The 20,752-nt window shown below is 53.4% G+C and overlaps 1 protein-coding gene across 2 annotated transcripts in view; it reads right to left on the reverse strand.

The window, feature by feature from the left end:
- ANGPT4 (angiopoietin 4) overlaps window positions 1-19,755 on the reverse strand; it is a 48,473-nt gene extending 28,718 nt beyond the window's left edge. The window contains exon 1 of one of the 2 annotated variants that reach the window (XM_025986065.2): window positions 18,949-19,753. In XM_025986065.2, the coding sequence (XP_025841850.2) occupies window positions 18,949-19,695 (747 nt within the window). In that variant the 5' untranslated portion in view covers window positions 19,696-19,753. Of the gene's footprint in view, window positions 1-18,948 lie in introns of both variants that reach the window. The other variant, XM_072736180.1, reaches the window with a different exon arrangement.
- Between the last annotated feature and the right edge of the window lie 997 nt (window positions 19,756-20,752).

Raw genomic sequence — 20,752 nt, forward strand, 5'->3', positions numbered from 1 at the left:
CCAAGGTTTGAGTTTTGGCTCTATGGCACTCCAACTGTGAACTTCTAGCAGTTAAGAGCTGCATTTCTCTGAGCCTCACTTTATTGATCTGTGACATGGGGACAGGGAATCTTGCTCCTCTTTGGGGAGAGGGCAGCTGTAAAGGGCCTGGAAGGAAAAGAAAGGAGTTTAGACACGCAGGGGCTGGGCGATGAAGGTAGAGCACAGGTGAGCACAGACCACAGGTGAGCATTGCATGGATGAGCAGTCTCCGTGGCCAAGGAGATCCCCTCAACTCTGCTTTTTCCCCTCATTATTTATATTTTAAAAAGTCTACAACTAGAGAATGGATGAGCAACTGTGGTCCATCCATCCAGCAGACTCTACTCAGCCATGAAAAGGAAGGAGATAGTGATGCACCCAACAACATGGACGAAGTAAGCCAGACTCAAGAGGCCACATGCTGTAGGATTCCACTGATGTAACTTCTAGGAAAGTCAGAGTCCATGCTGTTGCCAGGAACTGGCATCTAGGGTTGGGAATTGACTGCAAAGGGTCATAGGAGAACTTTCTGGGGGTGTTGGCAATGTTCTATATCATGATTTTGGTAGTGGTTGCGTAACCATACACATTTGTCACTACCCCCCCAGAGCCATATATTAGAAAGGTGTATCTCACCATGTGGACTGTACCTCAGTAAAAAACAAACCCCACCAAAAAAAAGATTCTAAAAAATGTCCCATATAAAATTATGTATTATAATGATAAATACAGTTTCTCAAACCCCTCACCCTCTGAGTGTCAAATATGTATCGACTCAGGAATTTCTTGAGCACCTACTATGTGCTAGGCCTTGTACTAGAGACTAGGAAATCAGGAATGAACAAAAATGGCAAGTTTTCTGATTCCAGGTACTTCCACTAAATTCCAATAGTGATGAATGCTCTTAAGGAGGTGAGACAGGATAGTGGATGGGGTCAGCAGGGAGTTCAGCCAGAGTACAAGGGAACCCCTCACTGGAGGGACCTCCTGAGCTGAGAGGCTTGCCAGCTGAGGCAAAGTCAGGAGGAAGGGAATTCTAGACAAACAGAAAAGCACATGCACAAACCCTGAGATGTGAGTGTGTCTGGCATATTTGAGAATCAGAAAGTAACAGTGATCTGCCCTGCCTGTCTCTTCCTTGGAAAATGGTGCATGTGGTTCATATTTGGGAAAAATGGTTTGTCAACAACAGATAAAAGCCAATGTGGAAAGAGTCGTCAGTGCTTTGTATCTGATAAGCCTGGGTTCGAATCAAAGCTCTCAACTTAGCGGCTGTGTGACTTAGGGCAGGTACCTCTCTCTACCTGTTTGGGCCTTTTCTCTAGAATGGGGGTAATCATAGCTCCTATCTCTGGGATAGGGAGGAGGAGGAGGATTCCTGACATGACCTACGTAAAGGGCCGGAGCATGGTTACATAATCAACACATGACAAATTCCAGTATGTCTGTGTCATGGATTACTAGGTGGCTGTTAAAAAGGAGGTTGACCTTCATTGGCGGCTGATCTAAAAAGATGCCCCAGTTGTACTCTTGAGTGAGACAAGAAAGATACAGAACATTCCCTACAGTGGGTCTGCTAATCTCTAACAGAACCGAGCTCTTCCCACGGCGAGGACTATGGGCCACAGACTGCTACCGTGGTGGTGCCCATGCCCATGACTTTGTCACCAGTAGACATCACAGACATTCTTGTGTCTCACCACAGTGATTGTGAACATCCATGATATATTGTTTACACTTATCATGATCTCAAAATGATGGAAGGCACTAGATCATTAGATTTTGTTATTTAATGTATTAACACGAGAGCAAATAGGTAACTATATCACAGATCTGTTTTAAAAATATTTTGAGGGCAGCCCCAGTGGCCCAGCAGTTTAGCACTGCCTTCAGCCTAGGGCCTGGCCCTGGAGACCCAGGATGGAGTCCCACGTCGGGCTCCCTGCATGGAGCCTGCTTCTCCCTCTGCCTGTGTCTGCCTCTCTTTCTCTCTCTCTCTCTCTGTCATGAATAAATAAATAAAATCTTTAAAAAATATATTTTGATATCTGTATCTTAAGGCAATTTGTTTCCTTTAATTTTATGCATTTAATTTTATGTTTGAAAAAAATTCTTCCAAGAGAGGGTCCAGAGCTTTGCCAGATGCCAAAGAGGCCCAGAGCACAGAGAAGGTTAGGACCTCTGAAGATCCCCCTCACAATTCCCCCTCGGTGGAGCATCCACTCCAAGAGTATGAGGGTTGGTCTGCTTTTTCTTCTGGAGCCTCGAAGGATATCTGGAAATTCTTAGGTGGATCAAGGATGTTCGTTTGGTTGAATGAATGAATGAACGAATGAATGAATGAATGGCTTGGACACCTATTCTACTGGAAGAATTAGCTTTGAAATAAGTAACAGCATATGGCTCTGTGTTGTAGCCACTGGGAAACAGAAAAAAAGGTAAGGAGAGAAATGCACTTACAAAAAGCTAAATCTCAAAAAAAAAAAAAAAAAAAAAAAGCTAAATCTCTACCCCACAGCTTGTCACTTCCAGCCATTGTGCCTCCATTTCCCCATTTATAGGTGAGGGTGAGAACAGTACCACTCCATGGGGTATGCACATGGAGCTCATAGAAAAGGGCCCTGTTGGTAGACGTGCTTGGAGCTTCTCTGGTCAAGGATCCTGGGGGACGCAGGGAAACCAGGAGGGTAGAGCCCACTGTCATGACCCTGGCTGGCCAGAGCTGCACTGGAGTGGGTGGCTAGGGTCCTCCACAACATTTGTGGGGCCCTTTGGGAGTCAAGGGCATCTCTACACAATGTCTAGCTCTGAGTCACTGTGGGTGGGAACTCACCAAGGTGTGGGACTGGCCCCCCTAGGTGAGAAGAACACTGGAGGAGAATGAGGCCCAGTGGCAACCCCTCCAGAGGCTGGCAAGGCTTCTAGCATTAGAACTCTAGGCACTGGGTATAAATCCTGACTTCTCCATTCACTGGCCATAGGACCCAGGCTGAGTGTCTTCGCTCTGAGTCTTGATGCTCTTATCTGTCAGATGGGGAACCAGGAAACCCCCTTTGGGGATTAGTGTGAAGGAAAAATGAGACTCCTGAAGAAAGAACCAGAGGGTGTTTGGCACATAGCAGGTGCTCCCTGCATCACTCCTTAAGAGGCTCTGGAAACTTCATCTTGCCTTAATGGTACTTATTTCCTGGAGACCCAGAGATGGCTTCTGTTTATATCTATCTTTGAGGACTCCTGGCTGTGTGGTCTCTCAGAATTTCAGTTTCCCCAGCTGTAAAATGGGCACAGTAGTGGGGCCTGCCACATGAGGTTGTTGTGGGCCTAAATGAGCCTGGGGTGGGGGATGGTTCAGTGAGACCATGCCTGGTGTGTGCCAGGCACACAGTGACTTTAGCCATTGCTCTTACTGTCATCGTGGGGGCTGCTGCACACTTCCTGCAGCACAGGCTGGGGGTTGGCACACCTGGAATGCTGGAAGCTCTGTCCCAGCCTCTGGTCCTTCTGTCCTTTGCTGCTGGGACTTTGCCAGGAGTGAGAGTGGGGGCAAAAGTTGGAGGCCCTTGGGGGGTGGCAATTGTCCCAGGAACTCGTTCTGGCACCCCATGATTGCCAGTTGTGTTTGGGTGCCTTAGACATAGCTTCTCGTCCCCTGCCTGGAGGCTCTGCTACTGATCCCATTTTATGGATGAGCAAATGAAGGCTCAGACACAGAGTCACTTCCCCGAGGTTACTGGTCAAACTGGCAGACCCTCAAGTCATACACAGGTCTGCTGATCTGGAGGCCAGAAGGTCCAGTGGGCAGAGCATGGTCAGGACAGGAGCTAAGCAGGTGGAGGCTGTGTCCCCCTCACCCAGTGCAGGACAGGGTGTAGCCCGCCAGCCAGGGAGCACAAAGGCCAGGGTGCCAGGCAAGCTCTGATGTTGGCTTCTGCCAGTTGCCTGAGTTTCTGGGTCCCCTTCTCAGGCTTGTGCCTGAATCAGACCAAAAGAGAACCAGGGGTTCCCACGAGCTGGGGTGTGTGTTAAGGTACAGAAAGGCCAGGGATTCTCCCCGCTAAAATCTCCATGAAACTGCAGGGAGGCAGCAGGGAGCATGGTTTCTGGTCTCAGCTCTCCAGCTCCGAGCTACGTGACTTTGGTCAGAGGATTTCGTCTCTGAGCAAATGCCACCCTTCCAATGGCTCAGGCCCAACCCCTTTGGGCCCTCTTCACTTCCCCTCCCCCAAACCCACACCCAATCTGTGATCTCTACACTCTGCGATCATGCGCAGAACCTGACCACCTCCACCCGTGCCCAGCCTCCGTCATCTCTTGTGCGGCTTCCTAGCCTTGCCACCCCCTCCTGCTGTGCCCTCAGCCTCTGTTCATGCTCCCCCAGCCCCCAGAGAGAGCCCAGTACACCTAAGCCAGGTCACAGCCCCTTCTGCTCAAAACCCTGCTGTGGCTCCCACGGTATAGAGAAAACCAGGCTTCTTTGTAAATTCCTTTCTAGGAGAAAAAAAAAAAAAAAATCTGTGCTTTGGAAACAGGCAAAACTATCCCGAAGAATAGGGTTTAAACTGGGCTGCATTGGGGGTGGGAGTGGAGGGAACTAGGGCCAAGTCAGCCGGGCTGAACCCAGGCCCCAGGGTGCAGGCTGGGGGAGATTAGAGCCTGGCCTGATGATGGAGAGGAAAGCAGGGTCCCCCCACAAGGGACCCAAGCCCAGGCAGGAGGGATATGGGAGCTCTGAAGACCTGCAGAGATCACACAGCCAGCTCTATTTCCCACAGGGGGAAACTGAGGCCCCAGTCAGGAAAGCCATTTGTAGGAGGCTGCACGCAGGAGCTAGTGGCCCAGTGTAGCCAGACCTATAAAAATCTGGAAGAACAGAAGAACTTTGATAGCTTTGTGTGTGTGTTTCAACTTAAATGGGTATTTTTGTAATTTGAGTGTTTTTTGGAATCGGTGATATGAGCACATTGTTCAAAAGTCCAAGGACTTGGGTAGCTCAGCGGTTTAGCGCCGCCTTCAGCCCAGGGCCTGATCCTGGAATCCCGGGATCGAGTCCCACGTCGGGCTCCCTGCATGGACCCTGCTTCTCCCTCTGCCTGTGTCTCTGCCTCTCTCCCTCTCTCTCTCTCTGTGTGTGTCTCATGAATAAATAAATAAAATCTTTAAAAAATTTTTTAAAAAAATCAAAAGTCCAAGGACTCAAAGGATGTGGAGTGCTAACGAGTCTCCTAGCCCTGCCCCACAGGCCACTGAAGGACATGCGGGGTTCACTTCCAGGGGAACTCCATGCATGTGCCAGCAGTGCATATCCTCACATCCCTGCCCCCACTTTGGGCTAATGAAACGTCAGCTCACCGTTCTGCACCTTGCTTCTCTCAGAGTATGAAATTTGGATATTGCTCCACATTCATCCAGACAGACCTGCCTCACTGCTTTAACAGCTGCATGGTAGTCCATCTGTGGCCACCACTGTTTGCTCATCGAGTCCCCGGTAGCGACGTCATTTCCAGGCTTTTGCCATCATGCCAGTGCTGTTGGGAATATCCTTGCCCACAGGTCATTTAACTCTCCTGCAAGGGTGCGTCAGGGATAAGTCCCTTGACGTGGAACTGCCAAGTTCAAGGGAGTGTACACTTGTGATGTGAACAAATGGCCCCTGGCAGAGGTCATGTCTGCGGTTTCCACTCTGGTTTCAGAGGAGGGGCCCTAGGAGCTGCGGCAGTGGCCACAGGAGCCAGAGGGTTGCCTACCGGAATCCTCCCAACACACATCCACACCCTTGATCTCAGGAGCATCCCACTAACCTCTTTCTGACTTTCAGATCTCCCTGCAAACATGACCTTCCCTAAGACGTGTCCCCTGGCCACCCCATCAAAGATAAACACCGAGGCCCCTGCCCTCCTCTTCCCGCTGCAGCTGCCTGGTTTCTTCACAGCACTGGGCGCATCTGAAATCACTGCAGTGATTTCCTATCTATTTTCTCCCCAGGAATATCAGCCCCAGGAGTGCAGTGCTGCCATGGTCACGGCCACATCCTCCATGCCTCAACTAGTCCCAAGCACATAAGAGGCACTTAGGAAATATTTGTTGAAAGAATGAATAAATCGTTTTACGTAAAGGAGTGCTGGATTTCCACTGAATAATTGGCTGCTGGAAATAAGTTTGGACCTCCCCACAGAGCCCCAGCTACAGCTGGAGGCCTGAGTGAGGCAAGGAGAGGCCAGAGAGACCAGAAGGCCGGAAAGCGGAGAGACAATTGTACAAGGACAGATGGACAGGGGCAGAAACGCCAGCGTGGCCACTGGAGGGCTGTGTGCGGCGCTTACAGCAGGAGCTCAGAGAGGCCCGGCGCAAGGCAGGGAGCCAGCCTGGGCTGTCTTCAGGAGAAATGCTCTAGAAATGACCATGACACTCATTCATCTGTTCAACATTCATCTGTTCAGATGTGTAGGACCTGTGCCAGGAGATGGGGAGTGAGCATTGACCAGAGTAGACCTCACTTCTGCTTGAGGGGGGCCAAGCTCTGCCCAGCTGCTGAGGCCTCCGAAGGCAGGTCTCTGAAGCACTAGGTGTGTGGACACAGCCTCGAGGTCCCAACAAATATAGCCCCTTTAGCCCATAACTCTCTCGTCATCCCCATTTTACAGACGAGGAAAAGAAGCATAGAGAAGACCAGCCCATCGCCCGTGTTGCACAGTTTCTGAGCAGCAGAGGCTGGCTCGTATGCAGGCCTTGAGCTCCAAAGAGCACACCCTCCGCCACTCAGTGGGTGCCTTGAGGCAGCCAGACTCCGAGACTCCAGACTCCAGGCCCTACATCCTGATGTGCATCACCATGTGTCATCTGTCCCTCACTGGGCAGGAACCGGCCACTGTGCCTGTGGCATGCTGTAGAAATGTCGGAGTGTGACTTTCACAGCTACGTCATTACATTTTGGCTTTTGGTTTGCCCTCGCTTAGCTCTCTGGCTGGCGGGGAGCTGGCCACCATGTCCTGAGGACCCTCGAGCAGCCCTGCAGAGGAATGGAGGCCCCCTCCTTCACTTCTCGCCAGCACCCACCTACCAGCCATGGGAGTGGGCCTCTGGGAGCCTGGTCCTCCCACCCCAGGGGAGCCGTTAGATGATCACAGCCCCGGCTGGTTCGCAAGTACAACCACAGGAAGAAAACCTGCCTTAGAGCTCTCTTGTTAAGCTGCTCCTGAATTCTGGACTCTCAGATATGGAAAGATAATCGTTTATGGTTATTTTAAGCTGTTACACGTTTGGGAGTAATGTGCTGTCCCACAATAGATAAGGAATGCACTGCTTTTGTGGTGGTCACAGAGGTCAGACCCTCTTGCCTGCTCAGGGGTGCTGCCCCCCTTGCTGGGTGCTTGGCACCCCTGCCCCACCATCCACATGACTCAGTTTCCCCAATTTTGCAATGGGTCTCACTTTGTGGTTCTGAGCCCAAGGGCCAAGGGCCAGCCCTTCCTCTTCTGCCTTGCTCCAGCTCTCTCCCATCTCCTCTGGGCCCACACAGGCCCTGACCTTGGGGTTCCGAGCAGCCAGACCCAGCCCTCCTGGCTCTTTCTCCTCTGTTGCTCTTCTTCTGGGTCAGGGCTCAGGGAGAGCAGAGCGGGCAGGCAGGAGGCCAGGGGTGGAGCGTGTCAGGGCCCAGCGGGCTGTTGTGGAGGGAGGTGCCGTTCAGCTCTCGCCTCGGCCCACAATTCCCGGCACAGGCTGGGCTTCTCCAGACTTCCCATTGCAGGCCAGAGTCTAGTGGGGGCTGGGACGCTGAGTCAGGCACTGGTTCAATCACAGCTTTGCCATTTCCTTTCGGTGCCAGGGATGGAGCTTCTCGGGCCTCAGTGGCGTCACAGAGAATGGGGCTCCTTGTTTCCTCTTGGCAGAGGGGCCAGGGAAATAAAGGAAACCAGTGCTGGAAGCTGTGCTTCCCGGAGGCTGGGTCTCTCCCATCTTGTTCACTGGTGCAGCCCTGGGGCCTAGTGCGTGGTAGGTGCTCACCAATATTTGTTGAATGTTTGTGGCTGTTCTGCTCACTGAGCCTCACCTCGTATGAGGTGTGTGTGTGTGTGTGTGTGTGTGTGTGTGTGTCTGAGCAGCCCAGTGTCTGCCTAAGTCCAAGAAGCCACAGGGAGAAGATGAGGGGAAGATGGGGGAATGGGGAGGGAGGTGCAGGGGGAAAGGGATCTAGGCCTACATTTGCTGTGTGAGCTTGGGGTGCTTCTTAGAAGATGTGAACAGGGTGCTATGGCGTTTGGCCTCCTAAGGCTCCACTATCCTTTTGTCCTTGTCTGTGTCTCAACCTGGATCTTGGAATGTTTGTCTAGAAAGGGCTCCAACAGATGAGTCCACCTTGTTCCCCCTTTGTAGAGACTGAGAATTTAATTGAGAGAAAGTGAAGAAGCACATTTCTCATAATTGCTCACCTCCCTGCCACCCGTGTGCCAGCCCTTACATGGAATGGGGAAGTGTGTCCATTTTGCTTGGTAAATGTGTATTCAGCACATATTACGGGCCAGGCACTGTTCGAACCACTATGCTTAATTAAATCTTTGTCACTACTCCCTCTGGTAGGAGTTATTATTGGCCCATTTTATAGACCAGGCATAGTGTGGTTAAGCAACTTATCCAAGGTCAGGCAGCTTGTCATAAGCAAACCCGGGCTGTCTGGGAGCAGATCGACCAGGCCACACGTCTGCAGAGTCTCCTTGACTGAAGTGATCATTTGGCAGCACTCCTACCTGCCTCCTAACCCAGCTGTACCTTGGGTAGAGAGCCAAGCATGTTCTAGACAGAGGGAGGCCTTGCTGGGGTACCTCACCATGTGGTACCAGGCTTTCCCGCCAGCACAACTCTGGCGTATAACTGTCCTTATCTGATTCCCAGAAGCCTGGAGGAAATGTGTGATTGTTCCCCAGTCCACAAAGGAATAAACTAAGGATTTGAATTCAATGGCTGAGCTCTTGCCCATCTTGTATCTTTGGTGTCTGAGGCTGACCCTGAAATAGGGTGACAGAGATGGAATCAAGGTCAGGGAAGAATGGGAGGAGTAGGCCCAGATGTCCATAGCCACTGCCTATTGCAGACCAATTCTCATTGGGCACAGAGTAGAAAAGTGGTTCCATCAGTCTTCAGCACCCAAGATTCCTGAGAGCAGGGTCAGGCGCAGGGAGGTCTGGTCTGACCCCTGATGAGCATTCTAATCTCAGCTTGCCTACACTTTTCCTGGCTCTTTACACTTCAGCCACAAGAAATGCTCTTTATTTCCTCCAAATCACGTTGTTCAATCTACCCCAGGGCCTTTGCACTTGCTGTTCCCTGTGCCTGGAATGTTTTTCCTTTCCGTTCCTTGCCTGAGAACACCCAATTGACCTTTTTGAGCTCAGCTCTGTCCTTCCTCCTATTGCGCTTCCTCCATCAAGGTCAGGTCCCCCCATTATCTACCCTTAGAACAGGTGAGGCCTTCCTCACAGTGTGTATCATGGTTGACCATTACGCATGAGAAATTATCAGGTTGGTATCAGGTTGGTGTCTATCCCATTGCTCCTGGAGGGGAGGGATTGAGTCTCCCTTGCTTACTGCGGAATCCTCGTCCCTGACACAGTGCCTAGCACTGCAAGCTCTCAATAAACATCAGTGGAAGGGGCAATTGAGTGAATGGAGAAAGAATGTTCTCACCTGTATGCGTGTGTGCACGTGTGCCTGCATGCAACCCCAGAACTTAATAGCTGTAAGGCCGCATTCATTTTTCATGAGGTTCATGACATGCAGTGTGTCGTGTTGCTACAGCGGAGGAGGCACAAAATGCTCTCAGCTGGGTGTCAGGAGCCCTGAGTTCTGATCCAATCCCCATGACTGACCTCAGGGGGAATGCAGGTGAGTCATCACTCCTGCCCAGGGTCAGTATTGTCATCTGGCGGGTGGGCATAGAGAGGCAGTCCATGTGGTGCTTCAGTGTGAGGTCTGGACCCAGCCCCTGCCTGGGTTCACATCCCCCTCTCTCACTTCCTAGCCATATGAACTCTCTGGGCCTCAGTTTCCCCTTAATAAAAGGGGACTGTAACAGTCCTCACCTTTTAGGACGTTGCGAGGTTTAATGAATCTATGGTTGTGTAACATGTATAGTAAGCAGTGCCTGGCACAGAGGAAGTCTGTGTGTGTCTACCACAGCAGCACAGCCACCCCCACCCCCAGAAGAGAGGAGGAACTTCTCCACGAGCTGAAGCAGCACCAGGTGTGTGCCCAGACCTTGGCATGCACTGGTCATCTGGGCCTCGCCACAAACCCAGGCATGAGCTTACACTGTCCCCGGTTTACAGAGGCAAAAGCTTCAGCTCAGGCCTTTCCCACATTTGCAGAGCCACACACTTCACAGCTATGAGGTTGAGCGGACGAAAGCAAGTTGCAGAAAGATAGAGATAGTACGACACTGTTTACATAGGAAACAAATACTATACAAGGGTCAGGAGGGCGAGACATGGGGAAGGAGGCTAACAATACCCGATTCCCAGTGGCTCTCTGGGAAGGAAGCAGGTGAGGCGCGAGAGCGGAGCAGGAGCTGAGCGGCATCTGTGAGCTTTTGTCTCTTAAACTGGGTTATGGGAACAGGGAGTTTCATTTAATTTTTCTATCTTGGGATACCTGGGTGGCTCAACTGCTGAGCCCCTAAATAAAATCTTTTAAAAAAATAATTTTTCAATCTTTTTGTACTTCTCTTTTTTTTTTTTCTTTTTGTACTTCTCAAACATTTCCGTAGACACTTAAAATGCAGAGAAGAAACTGCAAGGAAATTAACTGGAGATGACCAGGGAGTTGGAATAACAGGTGATATTTTTTCCCCACTGTGTCCAGGACTGGAACCTGGGTCTACTGGGCTCTGGAGGAGGGCTCCCCGCTGCCCCATCTGCAGCCCCTCTCCTGCTCATCTCTGCTAGCAATGGGCCCATTTGCAGCCTACAGAGGTCCCCCTCAGCTGCTTGGAGATCATCCTCCTTCCTTCGGCCCCACGGTGGTTGCATTGTAGCCCCCAGAGTCAGGAGTGAAGGGCCACAGGGCTCTGCTGGTCTCAGCCTCTGAGGTTCTGTTTCTCTGTCCAAGGGGAGGTAGTTTTGCTTTCAGCTTCAGGGTCCACAGACATCCCCCATTCACCCATGAACCCCACCACATCTCTGCGTGCTTTGCCTTATTCTGTCCTCACCTGAGATACTTGTGTTCATGATACCTACTTTGAAGATGAGGAAACTGAGGCCCACGGAGGCGAAAGGAGGATTTTTCTAAGCTCACACTAAGCAAGATGTGAAGAAGCTCCAGTTGAATTCCTGTGTTCACTCCATAGTGGATTCCCTGACTGTGCCATGTGTTCCAAGCATGTCATCTGCTGCGGACACTGCCCTGTCTCTTCCTCTTGCCAGGCACCGTACTCAGTCCTGTGTGTGTGTTAACTCACTTAATCACAATAACCTGCCAAGTAGCTTCCAGCAGTTTCCCTATTTCACAGATAAGGAAACTGAGGCACAGAGTGGCAAAGTGATTGAGAACACACAGCCAACAAGCAGTGGAGCAGCCGGGATTCAAATTGAATTGGGGCGGGGTGGGGGTGGTATTCCAAGGTCCACACTGCCTCTGTGGATTTACTCTGGGCTCTGGCCAAGGATGGGGGATATAATGGCGAGGATGCCCAAGTGGAGGTCCTGAGCCCCTCAGCTTTCAAGAGCTGCCGATGCTGGCTGAGGCGTCCTTTCTCTTCTGTCCCAGCTGGGCCTCCAGGGATCAAGCCACCACGGACATGTCTTGTTTATTAGCAAGGAAACCGGCCTAAGTGCTGAGAGTGTGGGTTCTGGCAGCAGACAGCCTGAGGGTAAGCGTGGCCTCACCCTTTCTGGCCATGTGACCATGGGCAAGTCACCTAACCTCTTGGTGACTCAGTTTCCTCATCTGTTAAGGGGCAAACAATCTTGTTTCAGAGGCTCTCTATGAGAATCAAATGCAGTAATTCTCACAAGGCATGTAGGACAGCATCTGGCACACAGTCAGTGCTTAGTAAACACTGGCCTTCAATCCTGTTATCTTTCTTTTGTCCTACGCTCTCCCTAGGAGGCAGTGAGTGTTTGGAGTTCCAACAGAGGAACTAATTGATGCAGGTGGCTTCCCCAGGGTCCCAACAGCTGGTCAGTGGCCCCACTGGGACATGCCCCACTGATTCTTGGTCCATTCCAGACATTTTAGAGCTGACTCTGAGGTTAAGCAAATGCTCCGAGGCCAGAGGTGCAGACTTAGGGGGCAGACCTGGGGCCTGTTTTCTCACATTTCCTGCCCTAGAAGACAAGGGGGAGAGGGTCTGTGTGCATCCCAGCCCAGATGAGCTGTGGGGCCTAGGGGGAGAGAGCCAGAAATGCATGGCCCTGACCCCCTGGGATGGCCTGGCCAAGGAGCTTGAACAAATAAACCTGGCTCTCTGCGGGAAGCTGCTTGAGGGGCTGCTGCCCCCATGGCTCCCTAGTCATCCCTAAACCCAGGGCATCTGGGCCAGCCATGTCTAGGCTCCCTTCTTGGAAAAATAACCCCATTTCTCCAAGAAGCAGATGCTATTCTTTCCCCACTCCACCCCCCAACCCCAAACTGCTTAGAAAGCAGCCAGCGGTGAGGTTAGGAAACCAAACCCCAAGACATTCTGTTCGGCAACTGAGATTCATTTTTTGTTTGGATAACCGAAGGCCGAAAATGCCAAGAATTTACGGGCAGCCTGGGGAGGCTGGGGCAGCTGGGAGTCCGGGGCCAGTTTGGGAGGGTCTTGGGCTGGGCCAGAAACCCACGCTGCACTCCGCTGGATGCGCTTTTGACCCACATCCAGCCAGGCAGGGCCTTGAAACCGCTGGGCTGAGGTCTTGAGTTATTCTGAGGTTTGGCGTCAGGGACCAGGAGTGAGCAGCAGAGGCTGGGGGCAGTGCCAGGTTGGGAGGCTTCTGTCCAGCCCCTCACCCCTCCCCAGTTGGTTTTTGGGGTGCAGAGGGGGAAGAGAAAGAGGCCCCAGCTGAGCACCCTGGCTGAGGGGGGAACTCTGGTCATCTGGCTTGTGTGTCCCGGGTCCTCCAGGGTGGACAGAGCATATGGACATCCAGGGAGGTAGAGACAAGAGGGCCAATGGGTTCAGGGGGGAATGAAAGGAGGATCTGAGAAAGAGACAGGGAGAGACCTCAGGGAGATGCCACCAGACAGGAGAGGGAGTCACAGAGTGGCAGAGACATCCACAGAGTTATAGAGCAGTGTCAGGGCCACCGTGAAGGCCCCGGGAGAGAGACCCACAAGAGACAAAGCAACCCAGAGACAAAGAGAAAGAGGCAGAGACACATGGGGAGATGGGGAGAGAGGGCCAACTGTCACTGGTATAGGAGAAAGGGCAGGAAGACCCATGGTTTGAAGGTTTGATGTCTGCCCTGCCCCTGGGACTCCAGCAGCTCAGAGGAAGTGGGGCTGCCCTCGGGGGCTTGGGCTGGGCCGAAGAGCTTCCATGCCTCTGTCTGGCTCTGGTTTTCCACTATCCTCATCTGCAGAATGGGTCTTGCACAGGGGAAAGCAGAACCGGGCACTTTCTGGCAGAGACTGGGGTCAACTCGGGGGATGATAGTACCAAGAGTGACCCCTTCATGAGCACCTGCTGCAGGCAGATCCTTTCCTGGTTCTGCTTCTCTTAAGCCCACATCAAACCCTCTCCCCACACAGATGAGGCACCGAGCGCAGGGCCAGCGCTAGGTCACACAGACAGGGGACCCAGGAGGCCCCGTGACCTGCCACTGTGCTGCACAGCCTGCTCGGGAAGCCTGCCCCCCCACCCCCGCTGGCTCTGTCCACCCACCCCCTCAACATTCCTGGCTGCAGCTTTCCTCCCAGATGAGAGGAGGAGCAGGGCCAGGAGATGATGTGCAGCCCACCGATAGCAACTCCAGACGTGAGTCATTAGGGCAGAGGCTTTCCAGGGGGATGGAGGAGGAGGAGAGAGAGAGAGGTGGAAGAAGGGGAGAAGAGTAGAAGGAAGAAGTGGGGTGGGGTACAGGGGGAGGGGAGTGAGGGGGGGAGAGGGAGCAGCCCCACCCCACTGCTGTGCACTCTGAGCATAGGCAGGAAGACACTGGCCAGTTGGTCATCTCCATGGGGGGAGAAGAGAGTGGGTTTCTGGGATTCGGGAATTCTCAGGCACTAAGGAACACCCCGTCTCTCAGATCTTGCCTCCCCCACCTCCCTGGCACCCCCAGAGTCAGGAGAAAGGACCTGGAGTTTGGAGTGAGAGTCCAGGCTGGCTGTCACTGCTGGGTGACTCTGGCAAGTCCCTCCCCCTCCCTGGCCTGTGTCCTCACCTGTGTACTGGGGATATAGAGGGACAGGGACTTGAGACAGGGGCATGGGCTGAGCAGATGCTGGCCACCGGCGGCTTGTGGCAGGGAGAGTCTCCCCTGCACCCATCCTGATGATTGGAATCTTGCCAAGACTCGATCTGGGGAGGCCAGTCCTCTCCACTCTTCCCCAGTAATCCCTAACGGCAGTGGTAGTGATGACGACGCTTCTAAATCAGAATAATTTGAAACTAATTTTTTTTTTCTCCTCTGGGATGTTACCGCAGAAGCCAAGAAGAGGCCTCCGAGTTTCAAAGACTCTGAGTTATGCCCAACCCAAGCAGCCTAAAGGGGTCGTTCAACCCAAGGGGCCCTTACCCAGGAGATGTCACAGCAAATACCTGCCCCTGGCAGAGACCAGGCAGGACGGGGGACCCCTGAAGAACACCACCACAGACAAGTGACTTCCCCAGCGCTGAGGATACTGGACTGGGGCTATTGGGCTGACTCGTCTGAGATAGAGGTGCCCTCCCCCAGCAGTGCAGAGCTCAAATTAGACATGCGGCTGAATGAAGTCAAAGCCCATCAATCTACTGCATCTGGCATGGTTTTTATAGAGCACACGCTCTGCCTGGGCAGCAGGCTGAGAGTGGCATGGGAGCGGTCTCAGTGGTCCTCCCAGCCATTCCCTGGCATGTTGCTATTTTCTCCATTTTGCAGAAGGGGAAACTGAAACTTGCTCATCCACAGCCATGTGGCAAGTGCCAGGTGGGGCTGTGAACTCAGGTCAGCCTGACTCCCACACCAGTCCTCTCTGCCCCAGGTGCCCCATGGACATCTGGAGAGGACACTGCCCTGTGGGCCAAAAAGGTGGCCCGGGGCACCTAACCCGAAAGCCACTGACTTAAATTCATCCTTTGGCTCAGTCAAATTTGCCTGAACACCAGGCACCCAGGAGAGTCAAAGATGGATGAGCGGGTAAGGCTCAGGATAGAGAAGCCAGTGGGGGAGGTGACAAGTCCTGAGCAGAGTCCCAGCTGGGGAGACAGGACAATGCACTGCAAGGAGAGAAGCCAAGGCCATAAGAAGGGCGGGACCTGCTGCCTTGGGGATAGATGGACATGAAGGACACCCTAGGGCCCCAGAAAGTCTTAAACAGAGACAGGGAGGGAGGGAAGAGCTGAGTGTCCAGCAGCTTTGGGGTTGAGGCACAATGGCCTCTGAGAGGAGAGACACCTGCAGGGTCAGGGTCATGGATTGGGGGCTCAGGAGACTACCAGATACTGATTTGGCACCACCATGGGGCAGGTGGGAGACAGTGCTGCAGGAGTGGTGGGGGCAGCCCCGGGGGTGGGGGAGGTGGGGCCTGTGCCATGAAGGGTGAGAGGAAAGGAAGAGCAGGGACAGAGCCCTGGGAAACACTGGCATTCCAGGGTGTGGGAGGACTGGAGTGACGGGAGGGACTCAGGGACCTTCGTGCATTCATTAGTTCATTCACTCCACAGACGTGTATGGAGGACCTGCCCTGTGCCAGGCACTGTTCTAGGCTCTGGGAACTCAGTAGTGAACAAAGCACTTGCTTTGTCCCTGCTTTCTCGGAGTGCACAGGCTAATAGAAGTGCTTTAAGAATGGGTAGTGATACATGCTAAGAGAGAAAACCAAAGCCAGGTTGAGGGGATACAGAGGGACAGAGGGAGAGTGGTTGTTTTAAATGGAATGGACAGGGGGAGCCTCTCTAAGGAGGGGACATTTAAGCAGAGACCCGAGGGGGGTTGGGTGAACCCTGTGGGCACCTGGGAGAGCGGGTGTTCTAGGGACTAAGGATTTTTGCTTTTATTCTAAAGAGATGGGAGCCCCAGGAGGGTTTTAAGCAGAGGAGGGACAGGATCTAACTTAGGATCCCTCTGTCTGCTGAAGTAATGGACGAGGTAGGGGGTGGGGTGGGCAGGGTGGAAACAGGGAGTCCAGGGCAGCAGCCATAATGACTGTCCAGATGGGAGAAGAGGTGCTGGTGCGCGTGGGGCTGTGGAGGTAGGGAAAGCAGTAGGGACGCAGGGCAGAGTGGGCATGTTTTGTGGATGAGGACTTGCGGATGGAGACAGTTTTTGGAAGGATGGTACTGGTCAGCAACATGAAATTTGTCAGGAGATCAAGTTGATGAAGACTGAGCCATGGCCATTGGATGTGGGAGGTGGGATGTGAGAGGTGACTTTTGGAGGAAGGGGTAAATGGGATGTGAGGAAGCAGAGGCAGAGAAGGGTGTGGCTTGGAGAAGAGGCTTGTTTCCTCTGCTCCTCCTTCCTCTTCCTTTTTATTCCCCCATGGGATATGCTTAGATGGGATTAAACACTGAGGGAAGAAATCAGCAGAGTGGGAGCACAGGAGGGGACAGTTGGCTTGGGGAGGTGAAGGGGCTGCAGGGGGATGGGATCTACATCCTAGGAAGGAAGAGTAGCCTTGGGCCATGGAGGAACCCCTTCTTTCTGAATGAGAGAAAAGTCTTGGGGACTGGTAGATGCACGGGTGAAATTGCAGGCGTGGGACAGGTGGATGAAGAGTAGCTCTCCCTTTGCCCTCATTTGTCATTGAAGCAGGAGGTCATTGGTCTGGTGAGAGGATGGAGAACAGTAAAGATGGAGGCTTGGGGAGGTGAGGTTTGGGATGACCCTCATGGAACTGGAAACACACAGACTTCAGGGCAGCACGGAGCCCCCATTGGGCTGGCTCCAGTGTGTGAGGCCATGGCCTTCCTGGAGGGGGACTCCAGGATGATGTTAGGTTGGCAGCATTGCAGGGCGAGTGGCGGGGAGGACAGGTGGGAAAGGGACTATGAGAGATGGTGAGTGGGGGCTGAGGTCAGGGCAGGAATAAGACCGGAGGTTAAGTGTACATGCGCAAGAGTGTATATACAAGTGTGCAAAGCAGGTTGGTTAGTTATGCATAGGGCAGTTTCTCCACCTTGGGGACAGATAAACCCAGGGTGTGCTCAAGGTAATCCTTTGGACAACAGAGGAAACTGTCAAAACTTCAATTTACATGATTTCATATGTCATCTTTTTGAAAATGGAAGGTTCCATTTCATTTTGTTTTATTCCCTGTACTTATATTGATGTGGGGACATGTGCACATATATTAAATAAATATGCATGTATCAGGGACGTAGACATTGTTTGCTGATTGGGCACATGATCTGAACAGTTTGGAAACCAAGGAGTAAGAAGGCAGTGCTCCTTGGAGAGACACCTTGTCCATTGCTGTGCGCCGATTAATACATCTGAGGGCCCTAGGAATCAGGCGCTTCCCTCCACGCCATGCCGCTCACTGCTCAGACTGTCTTTTGCACCAGGGGCCTGGGTCTCATTCTCTTCCTTGGTTGCTCCTACTTAGGGGCTCCTGCCAATCCCATCTTGGAACACACAGGACACCTTTCCTGCCCCCATGCCTGTGCCAGGCCACGCCAGCTTCATTCATCTCTGTACCCAGTGCCTTGTCAAGGGCCCTGCACACTGTGTACTCAGAGCGTTTGCCAAAAGGATGAAGACAGAAGACCCTAGAGTGGGCCTGGCCTTGGTCCAGAACAGGGTGGAGTGTCCTCAACTCCTCACTCTCTGCCACCCTGTACCCAATTCATCAGCAGGGTCAATTAGCCCCCTCTCAGAATAAAGCAGAATCTCCCTGAGCCCAGTCCTGCTCCAAGCCTCCATCACCTCTTGCCTGGCAGCTGAGCAGCCTCTTCCTGGGGCTCCCAGCATGCACCCTGCCCCCTACAGTGTATCCTGTTCAGACCAAGTCAGCTGTGTCTCCTCCGCTCCAAGAGCTGCACTGGCTCCTGTGATGCTCAGAGCAAGAGCCAGAGTTCTTCCTCCCAGCGGTCCCCAAGGCCTGACACGACCTGCCTCCCCTCCCCTCCCCTGCTCATGCACCCCTCTCCCCTCTTTCTCTGCTCCAGCAGCGCTGGTCCTCGAGGTTCCCCTGGCACCCTGACTGCCTTCCCACCTCACGGCCTTTGTACTTGCTGGGCCCTTTGTAGTGAATGCCCAGCCCTCAGGTACCAGCATGGGCTGCTCCATTATCTTACTTGTTCTCTGGGTTCAGACATCATCTCCTCCAAGAAGTCCTCTGGAATTATCTGACCTCAAGGAGCCACCCTGTCATCGTTTGCCCTCTTCCCTCCTTCATTTTACGTCACCTTCTGACGTAGCAGGTATTTATCACTCATCTCTTCATGGCCTCTTTCCCCTACCAGTCCAGTATTGTTTGTTCTGTTTACTGTTACATCCCTGGCCCCTAGGATGGGTCAGGCCTGTGCTCAGAGCTCACCGATTTGGATTTCGCTCAGATGAGTGAATGAATGGCTGTGAGGGAGCCAGGTTTCCAGCTCTGAGCCTGCCCAGTTTTGCTGTGCGGCGTCAGGGCCATCTCTGTCCTTCTCTGTTTCTCATTACCCCAATCTGTACAATTCGGAGACATGGCTTTGATTAGCCTGGCCTTTGTGCCCTGGGCAGGCCTCTGGGGAGGACGCCCCACCTCTCCATGGAGACAGCTGGAGACCAGCCCCCATGCCTCCCGCCACCACCTCCCTGCAGGCCCAGCCCTTACCTTCTGCAGCCACTGTGTGTTGTTCTCCAGCACCTTCTCCAGCTGCTGCACTCGCTGGGTGGGCCAGTCCCCCAGGTTCAGCGGGGCTGCGGGCGAGTCCCTCTGGAGGCTGTTGGAGCCACCGAAGGCCTCGGGCTCCGGTGGGCAGGGCTCGGGCTCGGGCAGCACGAAGGTGTAGCTGCACTGGCCGTGCTGGACGCGGTGTGCCCGGCGGCGCCCGCCCGCCTCCTGCCCCCTGCGCTGGGCCACGGTCAGGGCGGCCGCCGTCAGAAGGAGGCTACCCAGCAGCATGGCCGGCCAGGACAGCATCCGGAGATGCGGCGACAGCGACCGTGAGGGCCGTGGGCCCCGAGCCCCCGGGCACCCCGCCTGCCTGCCCACCGCCCGGCTCCGCGCCCGGGCCGCGCCCCCGAGGCCAGCCGCACAGGCCTGCCTGCCAGCCGCAGCCCGAACCCCGCTTGGCCGGGCTCTGTCCAGGCAGCTATTTATATTCGCTCCAAATACCACAGCTGCTCGGCTTCCTCCCACCGCCTCGCTCCCGCCTGCAGACACCCCCTCACCTCGAACCTTCCCCCTCTCCCTTCCTTCCTCCTTACTCCTGCCCACAGCTGCCCTGTCCCCACACTGGCCCTGCTCGCCCAGCTTGGCCTTGCCTCTGAGTTCTTTTATTATCCAGTGGAGGCCTGGCTTCCCCCTGAGAAAGAAAACAACACACACACACACACACACACACACACACACACACATGCACACACGCACACGCCAAACCCCCAAAGCTGCCTGCTTCAGAAAACCAAAGGCAACTGAACCCTCTCTTCCTGTCTCTGTCTCTCTCTGGCTCTCTCCAGCCTTCCCCCACCAAAGGCTGGGATCTCAAGTTTCAGCTCCCCTTCCCCTTCCCTCTCCCCCCTACCTTCCCCCTCTGATTCCATGTTAGTGCTTGGAACACAAGCGAAGTGACCCCCAGAGAGAGCAAAGGGGGGGCAGAGGGGTGAGGCTGGAGGGGAGGCAGCGAGTCCAATCTTTTGAGAATGTCCTTTTGAGGCCAGTGAAGTGGGCGCTCTAGCCGGGAGCTGGCTCCCAGCCTCCCTTCTCCCTTGGGACCGGGGGATGTTATGCCCTGGGGTGGCCCTGGCTCAGTTGTTGTGACAGTAATGAGAGGCTGTCCTGTCCTGGGGCAGATTGTTCTAGGACTGCCTTTGGCCCCGAGAAGGGAAGCAGATTGCAAAGAGCATAGCTTGGGGTAAAGAAGTGCCTCTGCCAGCCCTGGAGCCGGAGGTGGCTGCCTCTAAATCCTGCTCCCCAGCTGCTGACCCTTGGGTGGGCAGCTGAATTTCTCTGTCTCCATACCCTGACCGGTAAGCTGGGTAAACCCCATCTCTTACACGGTGAGTGTAATGTGGGTCCTCAGCCTGGAGACCGACGAATTTTTTATTTACTTTACCTGTTAACTGGTTTAAATCCTGGCTATCCCAGCTGTGTGACTTTAGGCAAATCACTTAACTTCTCTGTGCCACTGTTTCCTTTCAGTGAACTGAAGAAAATAATACCACCCACTTCAAAGACTGTGAAAATTAGGGGCAACTGGGTGACTCAGTGGTTGAACGACTGCTTTTGGTCCAGGTCATGATCTCGGGGTCCTGGAATCAAGTGCTGATCAGGCTCCTCACGGGGAGCCTGCTTCTCCCTCTGCCTATGTCTCTGCTTCTCTGTGTCTCTCATGAATAAATAAATAAAATCTTAAAAAAGTGTGAAAATTAAGTGAGTTAGAACAGGGACGGCAGGGGGTGAGCACCAAGTAAAT

This window comes from Vulpes vulpes, chromosome 14, assembly GCF_048418805.1.
Source record: "Vulpes vulpes isolate BD-2025 chromosome 14, VulVul3, whole genome shotgun sequence".
NCBI lineage: Eukaryota > Metazoa > Chordata > Mammalia > Carnivora > Canidae > Vulpes > Vulpes vulpes.